Below are 15421 nucleotides of genomic sequence, written 5' to 3' on the forward strand. Positions count from 1 at the left end.
GGCTCCAAATAATTCTATGAATAAAAAATTACATACTTATACTTATTCCAGTGATGTCTATTTAAAATCTTTTACAGAATATCAAAATGAAGAACAGCTATCGACAGATAAGGGATTTGTTAACTAGATATAAATGGACACTGTTAATATTCATTTTTAGCACAGGTATTTATGTACTTATTTATTTAATTTATTTATGTCTTATTTATTTATGTATTATTTGTTTGTTTGTTTGCTCGTCCGTTCCTAATTTATAGATCGTACGAGTTATTTCTGTTTAAAAAAGATCAAGCGTAAAATGTTTAGGGTGTCGGTAGTCGTGTGGTGAATCTACTTACTTCGAAAAACGCCACTTGTGTCAGAGCGGTTGCCTTTAAGGTTTGAGACATAAAAATTACAGCCACCATCTATCCCTGAGTGATCACAAGAGGCGACTAGATAGGTTCGAATAACTCGAATCTATGTACCTCTTAGCTCCAGCAGGTGAGGTTGTTTTGACCCCTAGTATTGCTTTTTAAGTTTTCAACACTCAATATTAGCCAACGTCATTTACCGGTTTCGTCGCCACATGACCTAAATTGTGTTGCTCACGAGAAAATATTAATAATTGATGGCGTAAATCCTGTATATAGACTGAAATTTTTGATATATTACTGTGACCTCACTATTTGAGCATTGAAGTGATGAGCTCGATGAAATATTTTCCATTCATGTTGCGATTTATAGCTGCATACCTCCAGATCACCCAAAATATTTCAAGACCACCGTAGGGAACGTGTTACAGTATCGCGTTTTCCGGTTACAGTATAGAATTTTAAAGATGGAGGATTATTTATGGGAAGAGAGGTAGGTGGTTTTTATTCCGGTCCATACTACAAGTAGTTTAGTTTCTTAAAGATGTTTTTGTGCTTTGCTTGTAAGGAACAGAATCTGGTATCTAGTCATATATTGCTTTTGACCCTGCACCGCAGATTTATCTCTTTATTGTCTCATAAATGTGCAGATTTGACGGTTTAAAAATTTGAATCGAGAGACCAACGCATTTTTCTCCCATTCCGACATTATTTAAACATGTCTAGATAAAGTATATCTACAAAACGTTAGTCCTTTGTGTTTAGAAACGTTTATAAAAGTAAATGGCCAGTTGAACCTATTTTCCTGTTCGTTAAATGCGTTTGAAAAAATAATCAATGTTACAGTATAGAGTGAGATGAATTTTGCAGGGTTACAGCATAGACCTAGCGACTTTGATCCAATTTTGTTACAGTTTATACCCAGATTTCGGTTACATTTTAGATACTTGCAAAATTTCAAACAAAGTTCGTGTATCCATTAATTTTATGAAATAACTCATACCTTTCTATTTAATACATTCTTGAAAGGTTGTATTACTCTTTTTCTTCAGCAGAAAAGTTATAGTTTCTTATTTTTCTTACTTTAAGTTTCAGATTGAGAATTTTTGCAGAATAAGCAATGTCCTAAGTAAGGACTGTTTTCACGACAACAACAGCTAGTAACTTTTATCAAATTGTATGAAAGATTATTGCTTGATTTCATTACACATTATAATAATGCCTATAAGTACAAAAAATAGAGAAAAAAGAATCCTTAACAGAAGTCCAACACGGAAAACATGAAAATGTTGCAGGCTCAATTCGATTCAACCTGTTCATGGACGGTAGTGGTAACTGCAAGCTACCGTCCACGCCTCCTAGCACCGGTTTCAGCAGAATTCACATTAAACATGAACTGGTAAACTTTAGATTTTTTAACATCTGTGGATGTGTTCATATGGCGTTATCATGGAACCTTCAATGTGACACGTTATGGCCATTCCATGAAAAGCGGCATATTACCCCCAGGTTAAAAATTGCGTGTGCCCTAAACGAGAATACAATGAGTGAAACTAAATAAAATGAAATTTTGAGAGGGGATCGGAAGTTATGAAGCTTGCATATCACAGATAAGCTGTCAAAAGACACAATTAAAAAACAGGCAATACCCTAATGGTGATTAAACAGTATTTAAGTGAGAAATACTGCAACCTTAAATTCTTTTTAAGTTGTAACTTTCATCTACAATAATGTATTTTGTAAGTATTTAAAAAGGGTTTGTTACGTTTGGCTTTCGTGGTTTTTTAATTTTCAAAAAACACTGAGGTCATGTGAAAACATTCCTGCTTTAGTGTAAAGAAAGACCCCAGATACCCTTTGTGAAACATTTTAGACACGACCACCTTCCGTAAACTAGCTTGAAAAATTCCTCACATACAAAGAATCCAAAGTCACGATGGGATTTCAACCACAGCAGTAAAGAAAAGATGATTTGAAGTCGACGGCCTTATCCCGACTCTGCCACTATTATGTACCTCCATCAGGCTCACTGGAGAAGATATTCATTGTAATTGTCAGACCTTAATTTATACTATATAACTTTCTATATTTTTTTCTTTTTCAGAAACGTGAAAACTTGTATACAGGGTGTCTGAAATAAAATAAAATGGCTTTTTATTTAATAATGACAAGATAATCGTAACTTCAACAAAGAAGCATTCGAAATGACGCCATAATCATAATTTGATTTAAATGCTTTTGGTTCGAGATGAGAAGAACCTTTAAACATTGCCTTTTTCAAAATCTATGTTTTTGGTTTTCGTATCCCCGATTGCGACCGAAAACATTTGAACAATTTTGGTAGAAAGTCATGTAAATTTCATCACATTTAGTCAAGTAGTTACTGAGCGGATGAGATTGCACACACATGTGTACGACAGACGGACGAATAGATATCTGACCAATACGCTCACGGAGATTTAAAAGTCTATGTGACATTCATACATTTTACCAAGTATATATAGAAAATATGGAAGTCTAAGCTGTAACCGAAATCTGGGTATGAACTGTAACAAAATCGGATAAAAATCGCTAGGTCTATGCTGTAACCCTGCACAAATCACCTCGCTCTATACTGTAACATTGTTTATTTTTTCAAACGCATTTAACGAACAGGAAAATAGGTTCAACTGATCATTTACTTTTACAAACGTTTCCTAACATAAAGGACTAACGTTTTGCAGATTTAATTTTTCTAGGCATGCATAAATAATGTCGGAATGGGAGAAAAATGCGTTGGTCTCTCGATTCAAATTTTCAAACTGTCAAATCTGCATATTAATGAGACAAAGTAGAGATAAATCTGCGGTGCAGCGTCTGAAAAAATATATGACTAGATACCGGATTGTTCCTTACAAGCAAAGCAAAAACATCCTTTAGAAATTAAACTACTTGTAGTATGGACCGGAATAAAAATCACCTACCTGTCCTCCCCACAAATAATCCTCCATCTTTAAAATTCTATACTGTAACCGGAAAACGCGATACTGTAACACGTTCCCTACGGTGAAGACACTAAAAGTTGAGTTAAGTGTATTAAGAGTGTTAGAAAAGTTAAAAGACCAAAGATTCAAGAAATGATTTACATGTTCTGAATGATTATTTACTGCTTTAGCAGTATTCAATTATTCAACTCCATATATCTACTGCATTTCTTAATAGTATGGACAATCTTTACATATTTAGACCATTTTTTGGTAATTGACGTGCATTATATAAGTGTCTTTTGTAATGTGTAAATTCCTCTCTATGCCCTGTTCAGAATATTTTACTATTATATACATTTTTAATGAAATTTTGCTTGAATCTGATGCGTGCTGCTTTAAGAATGCTTGGTCGACCATATACTCTTGATGATAAGGCAAGTACTACAAAATGTTTGATATCTGACACACTAGCAAAGTACTGCATTATGAGCCACACGACAAAATTTTTATGCTTTAAAGAAATTCATTGACATAACTTTTCTAATTTCAGCTATCATATTCGTACACTTACAGTACGCACGTGTGTCAAGTAAGTTTGCTTTAATCAAGAGACGTTACTTTTTACTATTATAGATTAGATATGTATCACACAATAACGGCTTTTACAATGATATTATGATTAATTAAAGAAAGAAAAAGCGACATTTGCTTCATTTGTGTGACGCGTCGGGTCAGAATTGATCTATCAGTTTTGCACTGGCTCTGAACTTCCTATTATCTAAATGCTTACATATATCAATTTTTCTATTATACATATCTATATAGTAGAGTCTATGCTTTAATATCTCCGGACAAAATGTGCACAGAATTTAAACTTACATTTTCTGAAAGATTATAGTATGTAGATTTTGAAAAAGATATATAAAGTTCCCTTCTGGGAAACTCCGAAAATCAAAGATGGGGTCCAAAATGGCGTCTTCAATGAAATTTGTATTTTTACATGCTCTATTTGTGGAATGTCTTCAAAAGCGATCCATATATTCATGTAAAATGTTAAAAAGAGGTAAACAAATCTTCTTTCTTTTCATTTATTTCTCTGATTTGACGCCTAAAAGGCACGTAAACATTATCGCGAATTACTACTTTATAATTGTTTAAACACTTTACTACGACAATGATGACATATTTCACTTGCTTAAACAGATCCAGTTTCTAAAAACAGAATGGAAGACATTGGTCCAAAGGGACCGGTGTTCAAAAGTAAGTTCATTTTTTTCTTAGTCAACAGACAGACACGTATTTCATCACATCATAAAATCGGTTTTCATAACGATTTCATTTTGTTTATATATTTTGCAAACGGACATAATAAGCAATTTTTAAGGGACTCCGGAGTCATTTTTTTACGTGATTGGCTTATTTTATCGTTTTCTTACCATTTTATGTGGGTTCACATAAATATTCATATCATTCGCTCCCTGCGTTTTTCCAGAATATTTATTTCAATTGTGTACAATGGCCCCAAAATGAAAAACGTTTAACGTTTTAGCTCAAATCAGACAGAAAATAGTACTTAAAATCGATTTAAATTTAAATCGCAGTACATTACTTTATTGACGTTTGCACAGCGTTTCAGGTTATTATTGCCACAGTTACTCTATAGTGCGTACATAATTCAAATTTTAAACGTTTTGTTCTCATCCGAGTTCTTTAAATGTTGAAAACTACCAAATTATGACAATTGTTTCTTTTGTTTGGTTTTACGGGTTCAAACACAATCAATCTTATGACATAATAAAAGCACAGTTCTAAGGCACTGAAACAGGAAAGGTGATTTTGGATTACCTTGAGTGTTATAAACTAAAAGCAACACCTAGGGTCAAAACCATTTCACCTGCTGGATATAAAAGATGCATAGTTTTAAATAATTTGAACCCATTTAGTCGACTATTATCATTACTCAAGGTTAAACGGTGGCTGCAATTCCCATGCCTCAACCAGTAAAACCCCTCAGCAACAAAAAGATTTTTATGACAATGTGCAGTTGTTAGACAAAGGGCATAATTCTAAACGCTACATTTTTCAGAGCTAAGGCCCTAACTTTTTTTATCACAATTAGAAATTTCGATGTTGCCCTTTATAAATTAGCGTTAACACCGCATTTGGTGCTCTAGCTTGTTATATCATAAGATCGGATGACGTCTCTTTAAAAAGAATAGAATAAGATTTCTCTTTTTCAGTAAACTACTATGATGTATTATTGAATAGTTACATGAGGGGCGGAAGTACTTTTACTGGAACTGTTCTCGGACACAGACTTGATACATTTTACCTTTACGAACCCTTGTGGAAAATTTCAAGGTGGACATATTGGTATGGTAACAGCATGGTGTGCAGATCTGATCGTCTAGAGTGCAGGTATGTGAATGGGTTGGTTTCAAACGATTGCTAGAACATAGCATGAAATACTCTTTTACCCGTCCAGTGGTATTTTATTGTAGGAAGTTTATTGCAGTGATAATTAATCTTTAGGAAATTGAAACTCTACCGAACGTGATGGTGTTTCTACAAATTATCTTTTTAGGGAGGGTTTAATGCACAATATTTACTGATTTTAAATTACTCCATCCTGAAAAAAATATTGGCCAATATTGTAGTACTAGGTAAATATTCGCAAAAAAGGATTAAAAGCCATAATGAATAAGATAATAAACAAACGGCAAGGTAAGTGTAGTAAATGATGGTAAACGCCACTATAAGAGAAGGTTAAATACTATATAGTTGGGAAAAAGTAGATAAGTAATTTAAACTTCATAGTGAAGAGAAAAGGCATAAGAAAATGCTTGAACAAGTCATATTAAGCTGATGAAAAAGTAAATGACAGAAAAACCAAATAAAAAGAATTCCGATTGGTCACAAAGCTATCATATAATAATTTAGTTAATTAAAATGATCCTTGAGGGAAAAAAATTGGATGCAATGTTTACCACATCATGATTTTAGCATCAGCCAACATCTATATAGTAAATATTTCACGTCTGAATCAGTTCTTTAAACTTTAAACACAAAAAGAAAGAAAGAATGAAAGAAAGAAAGAAATAAAGATGGAAAGATAGGAAGAAAGAAAGAAAGGGTGCATTTTATTAAAATTATACTATGTCGGCTTTTGTTTACAGACATGTGGAGCCATGGAAGGCAATACCAGACAAATCATTTGTAGACAACCTTAACAGGTATCCTTTTATATATTTGAAAACTTCATACTTTATCATTCAAAATATAATTCATCTCAAATATCATTTAACATAAACGTTTATTCCCCCAAAACGCATTTTTTAATACGTGTACATATCTTTATGTATTTTCACCTCAAGACATAGTAAAATGAAATCATACCTTTTGAAAAAAAAAAACACTTTGGACACAAAGAAAATGTTCTTTGAGGAATGGTGCTGTTCATCCTAGGATAAAGGAGTGTTTCAATGACATTAAATTTTATCTAAAAACAGGAGCGTGTAACAAATCCTGGTATTACTAGAAATGCATTTGTATTTTATTGTTAAACCACCCGCTAATAGACCTTTTAAAGGGTTAAAGCAATTTTACGGATTAACTATTTACTCCCAAAGAACATTGTGGTAGACTTTCTTTTTCTTTTAACTAATATTTCATTGACTGAAATCTTTAAACCTTTTTGAACTTCAATTTTATGTCCAATTATTGTCTAGATAATAATCGCTTCCAACAGGTAAATCAATTTTGTCGCTCATTTTTTTCTGGAATTTTGTCGGCCAAATATAAATTCTTTTTTAATTCATAAAAACGCTCTCTATCTTCAATATTCACCGATCTTCTTTGTATTACAGTAATTCACAGTAATTTCAAGTTACTCACCACATTTAGATTTCAGTTTATTTTTGCAGATGCAGTTTTAATCTTCTTTGACTGTTTGCTTCCAAATGTAGCTGAAGTTATTTCCTGTTCATTTTCTTTACATAATTTTAATTTCTTTGCAAACTCTTCTGTTATATATGTTCTTTGTGAACCCGAATCTAACAATATCCTCGCATCTTCTTCAATCAGTTTATTTTCATTACACAGTATTGCACTTGATGTTTGCATTACAACCTTTTCCCCATATGATAAAAGCACATTTTCATCATTTTGACTTTGCTCACTTTCACTTTCAATTCCTTCTTCTGTTACATGCGCACTTTCTTTAATCACACTTTTCTTAAATTTTTCAGGGCACAAACTTCTATGGTGTACATTTTCTTCATAACAATACACACATTTTTTTCTACTCTGACATTCTTTTGAACTGTGTCCCTCTTTTAAACATCTATAACAGCTTTTCTTTAAGCAACCCTTTCTTTCATCTATTGTTTTATATTGTGGACATTCGTCACTCCAATGACTTTTTGAACAATATCTTCATTTTATAGAATTGTTCCTATTCTGCCCTACTTTTGTGCAATTTGTTGTCAATGCTGTTCCAAGTACTGGTTTAGTAGAAAGTGCATAACTGACTTTAGAACATTTTTGGTAATGATATTTTTGACTTTTATTTTTATCAAAATGTCTTTCAGATTTGACAAAACCACTTTTAACTGTTGAAGCACGTTCACAAGCAGTAACATATTCAATTATCATGCCACGTAATAACACAATGGTCCACTTTTTACTCGAACCCTTTTTTATTTCAAGTTGTCTTAACACATTTGATGGCAGCTTTGACTTTAACACCGACACAAACAAGTCTTGATTGACATTTTGACCAAGAGCCTCAAGGCTTCTCAAATGTCTTTCAACAGAGTCACATAATTGTCGTAAACTTTCCACCGAATCATTCGCTGATCTTAAATTCACTATCTTATTGTAGTGCATATCAATTGTTTCTTGAATGTTTCCAAATCTATCCTGTAAGGTCTTAATTGCAACTGAATAATTTTCATTCGAAAGAGATAATCCTGCTATAGCACCCTTTGCTTCACCAGTAAGTTTACTCCTGAGGTAATTGAATTTGTCAATATTGCTAAGAGTATCACTTGAATGTATTGAACTTTCAAAAGACTGCCAAAATTCAGTCCATTTAAGTCTATCGCCATAAAAAGGATGAATTTCAAGTTTTGGTAATTTCACATTATTCTTTTTAAAACTTGAAAATTCTAGCACTTTACTTTCAAGTAATTCTTTTTGCAACTGAATAACTTCCTTTAATTCTGTATTTTCAACATGTTTAGTTTCACCTGTAATTGTATCACTTTCTATCAAATCGTTTAGATGTATTTCAAGCACTTTCAAACTTGAAGTCAGTTCCAACGCATTTTCTAACAATTTAGTATCTTCAGACATTATTTGGTCTGTTATATCTTCCTTTTGCTCCTCAGCACTAACAATCACTTTTTCTGACTGAGCCTCAAGTTTTGACATATATGTTTGTAGTTTATCGATTGACACTATCACTTTTGATAATATTTCCTTTTTATTAACGTCACTTAAATCTAGACTTATAAGTTCCTTTCCATTATGTATCTCCTTTTTTAATGTGTTCACGAACCTTGTTCGTACTCCTTTAAGATATTTGAGTGTAGTCATTTTCACACTTAATTTTATAAACACCTAATTTTATAAACACTTAAAGTGTATGATATTTAAACTTAAGCAGTAAATTTCAGTTTAAAACTGTTTCATTTTGTAAATATGAAATATTTTTAGTTTTATTTTGTTTAGCAAGTTTTTCACAACACACAATTCAGGGAATATCCTTTATGTATTTCCTTTTAATGTTTTATATAATCCATGAAAGCACAACACAATTCCTGTTTTTAACACATTTTTTACACTTTGCTCCTGACACTTTTCATTGCATTAATACACATCACTTTGAACATATTAATGCGAAAACAAAATTATAACACTTCACAACTTTATCTAACATAGCTAGCAACCAGCAATGTACGTTTTAAAACTGTTCATTAAGTAACACTTCACATCATTACACAACAATATTTTAAGTTCTATTTACACTTTTTCTTTTAACTAATGTTTTATAGGCTGAAATCTTTATACCACAATAAAACAGTGTTTGAATTTATTTCACCCTTTGTATTATGCTTTTACTACTAAGTATTTGTTATAACTATTTGTCATAACAATTACTTAGTAATATTAGAAAATAAAACTAAACACAAGAAACGTTTTGACAGTTTAATATGATACCTACCTTTTATGATTGATAAACAAACATCAATTTTAACTTTACTCATATAAAACTCTTTTTTTATCTTTAAATATAACCAAGAAATTAAATAATTTAAAATATCCAAAATATGTCACTTAAATTTTAATCAAAAAGTAGTTTCAAGAAGACCTTACACACTTAGAACCTAAATAATTTCTGACTTCTATGCTAAATCATCTAAGCTTATATACTAATAAAAGGCGGGACAATAATCAAGAAAAGCATATAAAGCATACGGCGGAGTTTACAATGAAATAATACATTTTAAGAAGATTTCTTATTACTTAAACAAAGTCAGGAGCATCAAATGAAAAGTAGTTCAATTCAACTTTGCTATAAAAGGTTATGAAATTACAAAAAATATCTAATAAATCAAAGCATGTTTAACTTGCAAAAAATTCGCAAAGTTTGCGACAAACATCATTTTCATATAAAAATGATGCATCTTGCTTAGTCCGGTGCTATAAGGGGACATAGACTAAATGGAGAGAAATAAAGAAGCTTGTATTTATTTTACATTTCTGTAAATAAACAGATGAAAATTCTAGCAAAAGTTGCATTTTACCGTATTTAGGCGTTGTTAAATGGACCCAATGTAGACTGTATAAGTTCATTTGCAAACAAATTTATTTCCTTTGAAAACTCGACTTTCTTGTGCCCTGCCCTACTTTTGTTTGGTGTCCTACTGGGCTCCTTGCCCCGGTGGACCTGTGTTGGTGTAAGTTACCGTCCACGCCCTTTAGCACCGGCTTAAGCAGAATTCAACATTTATTAACTATATTGTGCAAAGTGAAAATAGTTCTTTCTATATTTGTTCATTTATTTTATTGATTATTAAAAATTACTAATGACTCACATGATATTTCGCATTGTAATGACGTCAATGGACTATTGATAGACAGATTTCTTGTTTCAGGCGCCCGACTGGTTCTCTTGAGCTGGCTAAGAATATCTTGAGCAAAACGTACGATTGCCAGTTCAACGACTATGAACGTACAGTGGTTGAACCTTCGTTAACACCCACATTAGGAGGTGAGTTATGAATGCAAATACCTTACAATTGAAGCAACTGTAAAACAAACATATAATAACAACAAAAATAATAGGATTTAGGAGAATAAAAGTAATAACGGATTGTAGGATATATGGGCCTTTAAAAACCCAAATTCTGCTATGCAAACAAACAGTTTTGTACATAAGTCAAGCTGACCTTTCTGAAACTTCATTTTGTATGTTTTTAATTTAAACAGGTCCAAGCTGGAATACAACAAGAGAATGTATGAAACGCAAGGTCAATTACCAGATATGTTTTCAAAGACATATACCGAGAAGGTGTAAAGACTCTACACATAAAGTCACAAAAGTATTACGACTTACAACAGACCTATTGGCGCCTGTTCTGCAGTCACGTGTAAATCTCAAGGTCATTCATCTCTTTAGAGATCCACGTGCCATTGTTAATTCTAGAATTACAAGTTGGTACCCTTCATACACGGACAAAATGATAATAGAAAACGCTAAATCATTGTGCAATAAAATGCTTTACGATTTTCGCGAAGGTCAAAAAGTGCAAAAATTATTCCCAGATAGATTCAGATTTATTTATTACGAAGATTTAAGCGTTGATATTTTAAACAAGTCTAAACTATTATATAACTATTTAGGTATGAATACAAATGAGAAATATTACCCAAATATCATGAAACTTTCGGCTTTTAAGAACGCGGGATCAGGTGCAACGGAGCGAAAAAGAAATACAGCATTTTGGTGGAGAAATTCTTTAAAATGGGAAATTGTTGAGAAAATGGAGGAAATATGCAAGGATGTTTATAAAGAAGTTGGATATAAATCCTTTCACAATAAACAGGAATATGATGACTTGTCAATACCCAGTGTAGTCATACCAAAAAAGTATTTGATCATTTGAGGCTTTTAGTTGATAGGAAGGCTTCGAGTATGAATTGCTAAGAAACTTTTAATTACAAATAAGAACTATGTGTTATTGTCCTATAATGCACATTTTTTAAATAAATTAAATAATTAAAAAACAGAAAATGTTAATTTGATAATTATTGGGCTTTGTTATTCCATTTTTCTGACCAAATCTTTATTAGAAAAGGGTCTTTCAAAAAGAAAGGCTGAACATTTGAAATTCATTGTGTCTTTGGTTCTTGTTTCTACCATTTTGCAGCACAACTTTAAATATTTTATTTAAGTGCTTATTGTTACAGCACAATGTGTCTCATGGTAAAACTTTTCATATCAGGGTCAAAATCACCCTTGATTGCAATCACTCGGTTAATTGTATAATGCACACTACGAGATGATAACAAAGGACTAAAAACTAAATTATTTTGCAAATACAATCAGTGTTTTGTGAGACATTTTCTTAATTAAGTCTAAATACAAATATTTTGCTGTGTATGTTTGCAAGCAAGTAGTCCATTCATTTGGATCCCAACCTTTCTCAGTTGGCTTGAAACTCAAATAAATTTGCTATCTCCTATCTTTATTACGGAATCTTTGTAAAGGACAGCATTACAAAGTTTCGAGAGTGACTGTGTTTTAAAGCCCGACAACTTGTCCGTTCAAAAAAACTCGATCGAACATGGGTTAAAGGATATTGTATTAATGCAACTCTACTACCGCGAAGCGACCATTAATAATCTGGACAGAAAATTTTTATCACAGACTTGTCAATTATCGATTCAATTAAAAATAGTTCTGTCTATAATTTTGTCTAGACAGTTAACGTAAAAAATTGCGCCACTTTTTAAACTGTGTTGATGTATTGATAACCTATTTTCCAATATAACTATTATATGTTTATGCATGTATATTGACCTATGTTTATATGTGTTGCATGTATGGAAGAGGAACGTAAGTTCAATTCCTTAATTATTGTTGAAATAAACTTGTTCTGTTCTGTTCTGTTAAAAAAATATACATGTAACATATTCCATCTCTTTTAGTATATATACATTAATATCTTATATAACTAAAAGCTCCTGGTTCTATAAATTCACTTTGAAAAGATTTAAATTAATTTTCATTTTTCTCAATCATGAATAGTAACTTTCCAAACACTTTTTCCTTTGCTCTTATATACGCTGTTAATTAAAGGGAAATAACAAAAAATATTGAAAATTATAAACAATCTTATAAAAAACCATTTTTCAAATCAAACACATATTTGATTCAACTGTTGACTGTATTTTTGTTCTACATGCTATAATAACAAAGACTTTGTCGAATAAGAAGAAACTCTATATAGCATTTCTAGATTGGGAGAAAATGTTTGACCGTATTGATAGGGTTTTATTGTGGAGAAAGTTACTGAATGAAAATATAAGTACAAAATTTGTTACTGCAATCAAGTCAATGTATGGTATTGTTAAATCTTTTGTAAAATATAAAAACATGCATTCTGATCTAATTAATTCTAAGATTGGAGTGAAACAGGGAGATCCAGCAAGTAGCATATTGTGTTTATTTTTTCTCAATGATATATTAAATAATATAAATAGGAACATTCCTGGTATTGTTAACATTGATGATATACAGGTATTTTTGTTGTTATTTGCAGACGACGCTGTAGTTTTCACACATGATCCAAATTCATTACAATCTATCTTGAATGATATAGAACATTATTGCAATATGTGGAATCTGAAATTAAATGTGTCTAAAACAAAAGTAATGATTTTTGAAAATGGTAGACATACATCTTATGATTTCTTTTTGTATAACACAAGAATTGAAATTGTAGAATCTTTTAAATATTTAGGTGTGTATCTTTTTAAAAATGGAAACTGGAACAGAACTCAAAAATATATTGCGCAACATGCGTCATATTCACTACATAATTTATTTAATGTATGTAACCAGTTGTAACTTCCAGTTTCCCAAATGATAAGTTTATTTGATAGTATTGTTTTACCAACATTAAATTATGCTGCAGAAGTGTGGGGGCATCATGCTGGTCCGAACATAGAAATTATACATACAAAGTTTTGTAGAAGAGTGTTATGTGTAAAACAATCAACCAATGTAGATGTGTTATATGGTGAACTTGGTCGTACACCAATGTCCATTCATAGAAAACTAATATTGATCAAATACTGGTTAAAACTTCTTAAACTTAACGAAAGAACTATATTGTATAAAATTTTTATTATGTTAAAAACAGATGCCGACAATGGTGTAACTTATAGTGGTAAAAACTGGGCATATACTGTTAAGACTATTTTAGAGCAGACTGGCTTGTTTTATATGTGGGAAAATCAGTTTACTATAGATATCGATTTTAGTATCATTAAACAACGAATTTTAGACAATTTCTATCAAAGTTGGTATTCCTCAATTAATAACTCGTCTAGATTAGATACATATTGTTTATTTAAACATTCATTCGAATTTGAAAACTATTTGGATTTTATCGTTGAACCGAAATTTAGGGTAGCTTTATCCAAATTTCGTTCATCTTCTCATAATTTGGCTATTGAACGTGGACGGCATAGAAATATACCAAGAAATGAAAGATTGTGTAGTAATTGTAATGCCGGTCTTATAGAAAATGAGTATCATTTTGTATTAATATGTTCTAAATTCCAGGACTTAAGATCAAAATATATAAAGAGATATTATTATACGTGGCCAACTAAACAGAAATTTGTTAATCTCATATGTGCAAAATCAAAAGCAATAATTAATAATTTAGCAAAATATATATACTATGCAAACTTGCGAAATAACTAGTCATCTTTAATGCAGATACATATATTATATTATTGTGCTCTTCTGTAAACCATGTCTTTGTATAAAAAAATTGTATTGCTATGGAACATGTTGTTTTAATGCAATAAAATATTTGTAGTTGTAGTTGTAGTTGTAGTTGATGTCATGTCAGACCAAATTGCAGTAAGTCAAACATTGTATTAAAGACGTTTTCGGTAGTTTTTTTGTGCGCATCGTTATGCGCTTCAAAGAAAGATAATCAAGGATATTTACTCTTCAAAAAGAAGGTCATGTTGAATAGCACTCGGATAAATGTTTAAATTTCGGCTATAAGCAAATAATGAGTAAATAATACAGAATAGATCATTCTAAATGTTCAGGAGGAGATCGGTTCAAAAGAATAAGAGGTTGTTTACACAACATCAGATAAAATCAGAAAAAAAATATTTACCTCGGTCTTAGTTTTATTGAAAAAAATATATAATATTATTTTGATGATTTACCATTTAATATTCATCAGATTTTACATAGGGGTCCTTATTAATATAATCTTTTATATTTTAGTAATTTTTACCAATTTTTTTCAGTGATGACTGCAGGATAAGTCATTTGTAAATGATACTAGGGGGTTCAGCTCAGCTGGCAGATCCAGACAAAATTGGTAATATTAATTAAGTGCGAAAGTTACAATTGCTGAGATTGTCGGATGAGGAGCGCCTACTATTTTAATATTTTCGCAATTGGGTGACCACTTGTGATGTTCTCTCAATGCAATGTCCGATCTATCCCAGGCGCTTAATTTTATGTGACAATCTGAAACACTCGCACAAAGTCTGATTTCCCGCTGTAGTATAATCACCGCGCTTGCCAGTTCGTACTTATTCGGGAGTAATTGTTTTGGGATACGTATCGAAACGTCTTAAGTCTACTTTCGTCATATTCCCATGTTTTGGTTGAAGGATTGGTTACAGTCAGTGGCGTTCATCTTGCTTATTCCAATACGCTAATAAGTATTCATTTACATACACACGTATTAAAATCTGATTGGCTGCTATTTTTGGCATGACGTTATTCATCTATTTATGTTATTTATAGTCACGTGATCAAAATCATTGGTCAAA

General features: G+C 31.5%; 1 protein-coding gene across 1 annotated transcript in view; it reads left to right on the forward strand.

Annotated features, from left to right (window-relative positions):
- Positions 1-14446, forward strand: part of LOC132760058 (carbohydrate sulfotransferase 1-like) — a 29535-nt gene extending 15089 nt beyond the window's left edge. Inside the window, exons 2-8 of the mRNA XM_060751948.1 lie at positions 78-165; positions 3870-3908; positions 4523-4579; positions 5560-5737; positions 6496-6552; positions 10480-10595; positions 10814-14446. Of these exons, the coding sequence (XP_060607931.1) occupies positions 78-165; positions 3870-3908; positions 4523-4579; positions 5560-5737; positions 6496-6552; positions 10480-10595; positions 10814-11490 (1212 nt within the window). The 3' untranslated portion in view covers positions 11491-14446. The remainder of the gene's footprint in view (positions 1-77; positions 166-3869; positions 3909-4522; positions 4580-5559; positions 5738-6495; positions 6553-10479; positions 10596-10813) is intronic.
- The last annotated feature ends 975 nt before the right edge of the window (positions 14447-15421 follow it).

Source organism: Ruditapes philippinarum, unplaced genomic scaffold, assembly GCF_026571515.1.
Source record: "Ruditapes philippinarum isolate M1 unplaced genomic scaffold, ASM2657151v2 ctg510_1_1_1_1, whole genome shotgun sequence".
Taxonomy (NCBI): Eukaryota; Metazoa; Mollusca; class Bivalvia; order Venerida; family Veneridae; genus Ruditapes; species Ruditapes philippinarum.